Below are 9,897 nucleotides of genomic sequence, written 5' to 3' on the forward strand. Positions count from 1 at the left end.
CAGTTGACTTCAGGGGGTCCAGGATTAGAGAACTACACTAAGGTTGGTGTTGGCCTGCTCACTGCAGTGCTGTCCAGTGAGCACCTCCTTTGCAGCCGGTCAGGTGGGCATGGAGCGTGGCCGGTGTCTGCACAACCCAGCAAGCCCTGGGCGCAGTGGGGCTGGGGCTGACAGTTGTGACCAGTTTGGTTTGTTCTCTCAAAGAGAACAAACATGCTGTGTTTATTTTTATCTTGTTTGCAAGGGGAGATCAATGTGCTCCTGGAAAGTCTGACATGGCATTTTAAACGCTTCCTCACCCAGGTGCCAAGATGCCAAACCGCTCAGCCATCAGGGTGGCTGGCCCACACCCAGTTCCACAGTGTGACACAGGGCACATCTAGGAGCTATACACAATGACAGTATAGGTGGGTTATGTCACAGGCATGACTTTAAAACAGGGATTTATACCCAAAGAAGCAGCCTAATGCCCTGGCCGGATGGTTCAGTTGGTTAGAGCATTGTCCAGAAGCAAAGAGGTTACCAATTCAGTCTCCAGTCAGGGCACATACAAGAACAGAGTCGTGTTTCTGTCTGTCTCCCCCTTTCTCTCTCTCTAAAATCAGTAAAATAAACAAAAACAAAAAAAAGAGAGAGAGAAAGAAATACGCTAAGCTCTGGCCTTGATTAATTTGTTAGGTTATGTGTCCTAGCAAAATATGTTGGTAGGTGAGCTGTAACATCGAACTTCAAAAATGCTATTTTCTTGATGGCAGACTCATGTCTGGCACATTTAGCAAATTGGTTAAGTATCAGAAACACTGGCCAGATCTACACTGAACACAGGCAGGAGGAAGGAGCTGGAGAGAGCATGTCCCCTGGTTCTCACATGGGGGTGCTTTACTTAGTGTTTCCTTTCACCACACAGTCCGCGGCCGCTGGAGTCCTTCCTATGTGCGGGTCCCCAAGCACTGCACTGATTTCTCTTCTCTCCTCTGCATCCCTACCCTTCTAGGTAAACTGTCAGACATGAAATCAACATGGTCCTCCGGCCCCACCTCCCACACACAAGCCTCTCTGTCTCATGAACTGTGGAAGGTGCCCAGAAACACTACTGCACCCACAAGGCCACCTCCAGGGTTAACCAATCCCAAGCCTTCCTCCACCTGGGGAGCCAGCCCCCTCGGCTGGACCAGTTCTTACTCCTCTGGTATGCAGCCGTTCTAGTATTTGGTGTGGGGGTGGGGTACTGTGCCTGCTCTGCTGACTCCCCGGCCCCAGAGTCTATGCCTGCAGCTCTTTTGTGAGGACCCCGACCCCGCCCTGGGCCCTGTGAGGGCTTTGAGGGGCCAAGGGCCCAGTCTCTCAGGACCGTGTCTGGGCCTGGCTCCAGCTGCCAGTGTTCTCAGCATTGGCCCTGGCGCTCAAACTCACATCAGGTCTGCCCTGATTGGGCAGGCCAAGTCCTGTCAACCTGCATGGGGCCTCACTTCCATGTGGATGCCTGCTTCTCCACAGCACTTCCCTGCAGCATAGGTGGAGCTTTTCCAACCAAAACAAACCTCAGCATGAGACCAGCCTCCCCACATTGCTGTTCTGTGGCTTTCACAGGCACCTTCTGCTGGTTGGAGGGGGTGGCAGGCGGGCACTAGGAATCCAGGAAACTGAGGTTGCAACCAGCCAGACAGGGTAAAATGGCTGTCTCCGCCTTTTTACAGCAGCCCTGTGCTTTGTCTTATTAACCAGTAGCTAGCCCTGGCTGGTGATGCAATACAATAGATAGAGCATTGCCCCAAAGCACAGAGATTGCTGGTTCAATCCCAAGGGTGCAACTTGAGCCCCCAGTCAGGGCACATATGAGAAGCAATTAATGCACAACTAATGTGGAACAGTGAGTTGATGCTTCTCTCTCCCTCCCTCCCTCTCAAAAAAAGAAAATAAAAACACATTTGGAACTATGAAGGAGACCTAGGGGGGCTCTGTCATCATTACCTCTGGGGGCTGCAGGGTGGGGAGGTTTGGTGTAGCACAGTGTTGCTCCATGCTGCTATTGGCAAGATGAGGAACTGCTGGAAAAGCTGACCGAGTTCTTCGCTGGTCTCGTGCAGGTTCTACTTGGAGCACCGACACCTCAGGAAGAACCAGCAGCTGGCTCGTTCTCCGCAACCTCACGCCCCAGGTACTGTAGGGGGAGGGGCTCCATGACCCAAGAGGGGCCCCACCCACCCCCAGTTTGTGCTGGGTGCCCTCATTCAGGGGTCTTTCAACCATGTTCCTGAAGAATTTTATTGCTTACTCTTAAAGCTTGAAAACTATACCTTTGTAAACAGAGGTACTGTGCATACTATACCCATACATAAGTGATTTGGCATGTGCCCTCTCCCAGGTCATGGGCCGCAGGCTCTGTGCTGTACTCTGGTCAGGGAATTAGAACCAGATGGGCTTTTTCCTTCTGCCTAGCAGTCATCAAATACAACAGAAATGTCCCAGATATGTAAATACATGGCCATAAAAGGTTTCTATCACAAAGTCATATGTATTAAGCCCTTTTTAGAACAGACATTTTGCAGCAGTGAGTGCATCCAATTTCATGTACATTTTCTTTGAAGAGCATAGTGGAAGAAGTCAGAGGAAGCTCACTTCCACCCCTTCTGCTTCCTCAATTAGATCGATGGCTCCACCCTGCGGACCCTGTGCTTGCAGCACGGGCCGCTCATCACATTCCACCTGAACCTGACTCAAGGCAACGCCGTGGTCCGGTACAGCTCCAAGGAGGAAGCCACAAAGGCCCAGAAGTCCCTGCACATGTACGTCTTCGCGCCGCTGCCCCGTGGCTGCAGCCCCTGCACTGTTGGGTTTGGGATGTCGTTAGAGTATCCTTTAGCTGTGATATAGTACCACAGGCCAGACATTGATTGTCTCATGGTTACAGATCTGAGGCCTCTGTCCTGAGCTTGCAGATAGCCACCCTCTCCCTGTGTCCTTACATGGTTGTCTGAGTATGTCTGTGTCCTAACTTCCTCTTCTTGTAAGAGCAGCAATCACAATGGGTTAGGCTACCTCGATGTCCTCATTCTATCCTCATTATCTCCTTAAGGATGTCTCTCCAAATACAGGCACACCCAGAGGTGTTGGAGGTAGGGCTTCAGCCCATGACAGGTGTCTTGTGACATGTTCATGTCTTCTGCTGGGTTGCTATGGCCATGCCTCCACTAGGGAACGGCCCCAGGAGAGAGTGTGGAACCCAGTGACAGAAGGAAGATACCCTCTCTTCCAGGTAACAACAGGCATGTGACCCACATGCTGGACTTAACTGTGGTCCTTATAGCCAACTCTTCCCCCCAATTAAAACACTGTTGTTTTTTATTGATTGATTTTATAGAGAGAGCAGAAGGAAGAGAGAGAGAAACATCGATTTGTTGTTCCACTTATTTATACATTCATTGGTTGATTCTAGTATGTGCTCTGACCAGGGATCAAATGCACAATCTTGGTGTATCAGGATGACCCTCTAACCAATCAAGCTGCTCAGTTAGGGCAACACACTTTTGATAAGATGTGTGAGTAGACCTCCTTAGTGACATCTCTTGAAATGTGGGCCCCAGAAATCAGTTGTCCCTGCTTTTAACCCAGGTTGTAAATTACACTGACCCTAGATGATGCTCAAGTTTTACCTGTGCATTTATACACTTCTTAGGAATACACTATCTGCAGCACACAGTATGGCTGCTAGAAGTCTAGAATGAGAGAGAAGTTCACCCTCTGGACCAGGAAGCAGCAATGGTCACATGAAGTACAGACTTTCTGGGTGGCCTTGACAGGAAGCCAGCAGCCGCACTTTCCCTGTTCAGAGAACAGAGCCAGTGAGGCGGACACGGGAAAAGCCGGGCTGCCCGCACACATGGCCTAGCCAATTCTCGCTTGTTGGTTGGTTGGTTGGTTGGTTGGTTGGTTGGTTGGTTGGTTTTGAGAGGTTTTTTGAGATATAATTAGCATACAACTTGTGTAAGAGGTGCAACATTTAGATTTAATACATTTGTATATGGCATCATGATCACCACTACAGCATTAGCTAACTAACACCTCTATCACACCACATAAAAGTTTTTTGTAATGAGACCATTTAAGATCTACTGACTTAACTTTCAAGTGTATAGTGCAGGATTGTTAACTATAGCCACCAAGCTACATGTCAGCTATCAGAACCAATTCATCTTCTAGCCAGCAGTCTGTGCCCTTGGCCAACATCACCCATTGCCCCAGCACAGCCCCTGGTGACCGCCATCCTGTTTCTACAGATTCCACACATCAGTCACATTAGGGGACTTACCTTTCCATACCTGACTGTCTCACCTGGCATAATGCCCTCAAGGTTCATCCATGTTGTCGCAAGTGGCAGGATCTTTTTTTATCTCATGGCTGCATAATATTTGTGTGTGTGTGTGAGAGAGAGAGAGAGAGAGAGATCTTTATCCATTTATCCATTGATGGGCATTTAGGTCGTCCATTTTTCAATCAGATTGTTTGGTTTTTTTGTTATTGAAGTATAAGAATTCTCTTTATATGTTGGGTGTTAATCCTTATCAGAAAGATGGCTTGCAGATACTTTTCCTCATTCTATAGGTTCTCTTTTCATTTTCAGATGGTCTCCTTTGCTTTGCAGAAGGTTTTTAGTTTTATGTAGTCTCACTTGATTTCTGTTTTTATTGTTGGTACTTTGGGTGTCACATCCAAAAAAAGAATCACTGCCAAGATCAGTGTCAAGAAGCTTTTCCCTGTTTTCTTTAGGAGTTTTGTAGTTTCTGTCTTATGTTTAAGTTTTTAATCCACTTAGAATTAATTTTTGTGAGTGGTGTGAAATACAGGTACAGTTTTACCTTTCTGCATGTGGTTGTCCAGTTTTCCCAGCACCATTTATTGAAGGGACTTTCCTTTCCCCCATTGAGTATTCTTGGCACCCTTGTCAAATGTTAGTTGACTGTATATGTGAGGGTCTATTCTGGGCTCTCTAGTCTGTCCCATTGGTCTGTTTTATGCCAGTATTATCCTGTTTTGATTACTGGTACTCTGTAGTGTAATTTGAAATAGGACATGTGATCCCCCTCCCCACTACCCAGGTTTGTTTTTCTTTATCAGTATTGCTTTGGCTATTCAGGGTCTTTTATGGTTCCATACAAATTTTAGGATAGTTTTTACTATTTCTGCAAAGAATGCCATTGGAATTTTGATGAGGATTTCATCTATAGGTAACTTGGGATTATATGAACAATTTTAATTCTTCTGATCCATGAACATGGTATAGCTTTCCATTTGTAGCTGCTTCGATTTCTTTCATCAAAGTTATAGTTTACATTGTACAGATCTTTTACTTCTTTGGGTAATTTATTCTCAAGTAGTTTATTGGTATTATGCTATTGTGAATGAGATGTTTTTTCAGAATTTCATTGTTAGTGTATAGAAATGCAACTGTTATCTGTATGTTGATTTTATATCCTGCAACTTTACTGAATTCATTAATTAGTTCCAACAGTCTTTTGGTTGAGTCTTTAGGATTTTCTATATGTAAGATCATGTCATCTGCAAACCATGACAGTTTGACCTCTTTCTTTACAATTTGGATGCCTTTTATTTCTTTCTCTTGCCTGATTGCTCTAAGGCTTCCAGCACTGTGTTGAACAGAAGTGATGAGAGTGGGCACCCTGTCTTGTTCCTGATCTTAGAGAAGAAGCTTTCAGCCTTTCACCATTGACTATATTAGCTGTGGGCTTGTCATACTGCTTTTGTTCTCTTGAGGTGTGTCCCTTCTATACCCTAGTTGTGGAGGATGTTTATCATGAAAGGATCTTGTGTTTTATCAAATAATCTTTCTGGCCTGACCAGGCGGTGGCGCAGTGGATAGAGCATCAGACTGGGATGCAGAGGACCCAGGTTCAAGACCCCGAGGTCGTCAGTTTGAGCGCGGGTTCATCTGGTTTGAGCAAAAAGCTCACCAGCTTGGACCCAAGGTCGCTGGCTCCAGCAAGGGGTTAGTCTGCTGAAGGCCCACGGTCAAGGCACATATGAGAAAGCAATCAATGAACAACTAAGGTGTCGCAATGAAAAACTGATGATTGATGATTCTCATCTCTTTTCGTTCCTGTCTCTCTGTCCCTATCTATCCCTCTCTCTAACTCTCTCTCTGTCCCTGAAAAAAAATAATCTTTCTGTATCTATTAAGATGATGGTATGATCTTGATCTTTTATTAATGTGATTCATCATATTTATTGATGTGCATATGTTGAACCATCCTTGCATCCCAGGGATAGATCCCACTTTATCATGGCATGCGATCCTTTTAATGTGCTGTTGAATTTTGGTTTGTTCATATTTTGTTAAGATTTTTTGCATCTGTGTTTATCAGGGAGGTTTGTCCGTAGTTTTCTTCTAGTGCCCTGTCTTTGGTACTTGGGGTAATACTGGCCTCATAAAGTGAGTTTGGGAGTGTTACCTTCTCTTCAGTTTTTGAGAATATGAAGAGAACAACATTGATTATCCTTAACTCACCAGTGGAACCACCTGGTCCTGGGCTTCTCTGTATCAGTTCAGTCTCCTTACATGTTATCTGTTTAGATTTCCTATTTCTTCATCATTTAGTCTTGGTAGGTCTTTTCTCTAGAATTGGTCCATTTCCTCTAGATGATCTATCCAATTTGTTGACATACATAGTAGTCTCTCAAGATCTTATGTATTTCTGTGGTATCAACTATAGCATCTCCCTTTCATTTCTAATTTTATTTGAATCTTCTCTTTTTTTCTTAGTCTAGCTAAAGGTTTGTCAGTTTTGTTTGTTTTTTCAGGACCCCAGGTCTCAGCCTTGTTGCTGTTCTGCTCTAGGTGTGTCCTGGGAAACACGACCATCTTGGCTGAGTTCGCTGGTGAAGAAGAAGTGAACCGTTTCTTAGCCCAAGGCCAAGCACTGCCACCCACCTCCAGCTGGCAGTCCAGCCCAGGGACCGGCCAAACAAGGCTGGGCGCCGCGGGCAGCTCCCACAGCCTGGTGCGCAGTGATGCCGGCCACTGGAACCCCCCGTGCCTGACAGGCAAAGGGAGCAGTGACCTGCTGTGGGGCGGGGTCCCCCAGTACTCCAGCAGCCTGTGGGGCCCGCCCAGCAGTGATGACGGCAGGGTGATCGGGAGCCCCACCCCACTGAACACTCTGCTTCCCGGTGACCTCCTCAGTGGGGAGTCCATCTAGGATCAGAGGAGCCTTTGGGCACCACAATCATCAGCACTAGGAAGAGAAGCTGACCCTTTCCAGTCTGGGTGTCGCGGAGGACCACACGTGACCCGAGCAGCCCAGCAGCCCTTTCAAGTACCTCTGTCCAGTACTGAAGACGAACCTTCGTGCAGCCTTTGTGAACTGTTCCTGAGACAGTGCGGGCTGTGCCCAGTCAGTGTCACACGCTAATGACAGGATGTTTCTCATAGCTTTTTATTTTGTATTGTCTTATGTTTGTATGATGTGTTGTCATTTTGATTTTTTAAGTATAAAAGCTGCTTAGAATAGTTCTATCATGAAGGGCACTTTTCAGATCGTGGGCTGGAAAGGGTTATTTTATCAAGGGGGGGAGGGAGGGAGATGAGAAAGCCTATATAAAACGAGCCTGTGACGATTATGCACATTACCAGAGGCGGACCCCGTAATCAGGGGGGCTGGCGTTCATCTGGGACGCAGCACACGCCCCCGGTGAGCTGAGCGGAAGGAACAGTCTGCGATCTGTCCTCTGTTCCCACGGATCCGCCTATGCACATTACCCTTGTTTCATTACTTTTTCATGTCATTTTTTTTATCCCAAAAAATATTTTTTAAAAGTTAAAAAAAAAAAAAAGACATATCAAACATGCAAATACTTGAATCCAGCAGGCCAATAATGAAATGTGAACACTTTCTAAGTCTAATTCTACACTTCCAGGTTGACATCAGTACGCAGAAACAGGCTCTAGGAAAAATTTCTAAGTTCACAGCCTATGTGTGTGTGTGTGCGCGTGCATGTGTGTTGAAACGGAAGTGTGTGTGCGTGCATGTGTGCACTTCGTGTGTCCGTGAGTACATGTGAGGGATTGAACTATGGGTTTTCCCTTTTATTCAGTATATGCTTTTTTTTGGCGCATTGGTCAAATGTTTGTTATTTTAGCTTCTAACTTTGCACTGAGTGTCCCTGCCCTTCCTTGAGCTGATCCTCTATGTTAAAGAGAATTCATAGGATAGGGCCGGCGACAATTCACGTGTAAATGTTTACTCAAGGACTCTGTTCTCGCGTTTAAAAATTACAGTGTATATCTCTGGAGAAATAATATGTATACCTATCTTTAGCAGCTTTTTATTGTGGACTAATGGAAGAAAATTATTACCAGAGTATTGCACCATTTTTCCATGTGGAATATAAAGTCAGAGAAAAAACTGTTGTGAACTGTGGCCATAGATACTTGTGGAAGATGGATGGTTCCGGGAGGAACGGACACAGCACTTGGGCGTGGGTTGTGACTGCTTTCAGAGGAGCCCGTGGTGGGGGCTCCCACCTGTTTACAGACCTTTTTTTCTCCTTCAGACTTTAAAATAAAAAAATTTTAAAAAGGAATTTAAAAAAAAAAGACTTCCATCATAAAGAAACCTATTTTCAGAATGCGGATACGCTACTTCAGAGCTCTGGGATCGAACAGTGTTGTCTCCCTCCGCCATCATCGTGGACTGTCGATTGTCCCCTTCGTCCAGGTGACGAGACGTTGTGGTCACTGTCTTGCACATGCGGAAGCGCTCTCAGGAAAGCCAGGGTTCCCGAGGGGCAGCTCCACACCATTTCATGTATTTTGTAACCCAACTCCTAGCACTGAAGATGTTATTAAAAAAAAAAAGAAAAAGAAAGAAAAAAGGAAAAAAAACACAAAGAAGAAAAATACCTAATCTCTAATGTGTAGCAGTTACATATTTACCAAATAATGGACTCAAAAAAATAGATGTTTGAAGAGTGCTTTATATATTAAAAATTGCTTTATGTTTTAAAAATGATCAATGTTTTGATTGTTTAGCAAGAAAGACAGACAATGGAGTAACATACCCTCAAATATGTTTTAAAAGAAAATATATGAACATTGTGCTCCCTGCCTGCTTGATCAGGAAACTTGTGCATTACATTTTTTTAATTCGCTTTTTAATGGTTTTATCAAAACAAAAAAAAAAACAAAAAAGAAGGTCCTGCAGAATTGCAGAGCCACAAAAGCTGGTTTTATAGAGGCTCATGAACTATGCACAACTGGGCTCCAGACTCTTCTCAGTTCAGCCGCGTATTTAGCTAAACAAACCTCCTTCAGAGTAATCACATCTCATCGCCATGACCTGCATTCTCTATATTTGATGTATGTATCCCCATATGTATGTCAAATATACATGCGTGCCCGCGTGCATGCGCACGCCCCACAGAGCGCCCAGGCTGTCATTCACAGCATTGAGTTCTGGAAAAACTCCTGATGTTTGAAAATTGGGGATGGAAGTAAAGAATCTGTTTTTGTTCTATGTTGGAGTTTTGTTGTTTTTTTGTTTTTGTTTTTGTTTTTTGTTTTTTTTGACGTTTTATTTTAAAGATGTCTGTAACTCTGAGATTAAAAAAAACAAGTTTGTGGCTTTTAATGTTTTTCCTCATAGAATGTGATTGTTAAAGAACATGCACCGAAAGTTGCTTTCAAAAGTACAACGCTTTGTTGAATCTTAATAAACTGCAATTTTTTCTTGGCTGTTGAAATAAATAAGTTTTTATTTTCCTTTTTCAAAACTAGGTATCATTGATTCTATGTACTGGGAGAGAGAACTGTCCTGCTCTATGTAACAAAGTCCCTGTCCTTTTATGACACCCTCAGCATTTATATCATTAGCTGAACTCTGA

At 44.6% G+C, this 9,897-nt stretch overlaps 1 protein-coding gene across 13 annotated transcripts in view; it reads left to right on the forward strand.

The window, feature by feature from the left end:
- TNRC6C (trinucleotide repeat containing adaptor 6C) overlaps nucleotides 1-9,746 on the forward strand; it is a 149,060-nt gene extending 139,314 nt beyond the window's left edge. For 12 of the 13 annotated variants that reach the window (XM_066237829.1, XM_066237836.1, XM_066237830.1 and 9 more), the window contains 4 exons: nucleotides 995-1,189; nucleotides 2,088-2,158; nucleotides 2,647-2,786; nucleotides 6,854-9,746. In XM_066237829.1, coding sequence (XP_066093926.1) covers nucleotides 995-1,189; nucleotides 2,088-2,158; nucleotides 2,647-2,786; nucleotides 6,854-7,214 — 767 coding nt within the window. In that variant the 3' untranslated portion in view covers nucleotides 7,215-9,746. The remainder of the gene's footprint in view (nucleotides 1-994; nucleotides 1,190-2,087; nucleotides 2,159-2,646; nucleotides 2,787-6,853) is intronic. The other variant, XM_066237839.1, reaches the window with a different exon arrangement.
- Nucleotides 9,747-9,897: the final 151 nt, after the last annotated feature.

The sequence above is a fragment of the Saccopteryx bilineata genome, chromosome 6 (assembly GCF_036850765.1).
Source record: "Saccopteryx bilineata isolate mSacBil1 chromosome 6, mSacBil1_pri_phased_curated, whole genome shotgun sequence".
Taxonomy (NCBI): Eukaryota; Metazoa; Chordata; class Mammalia; order Chiroptera; family Emballonuridae; genus Saccopteryx; species Saccopteryx bilineata.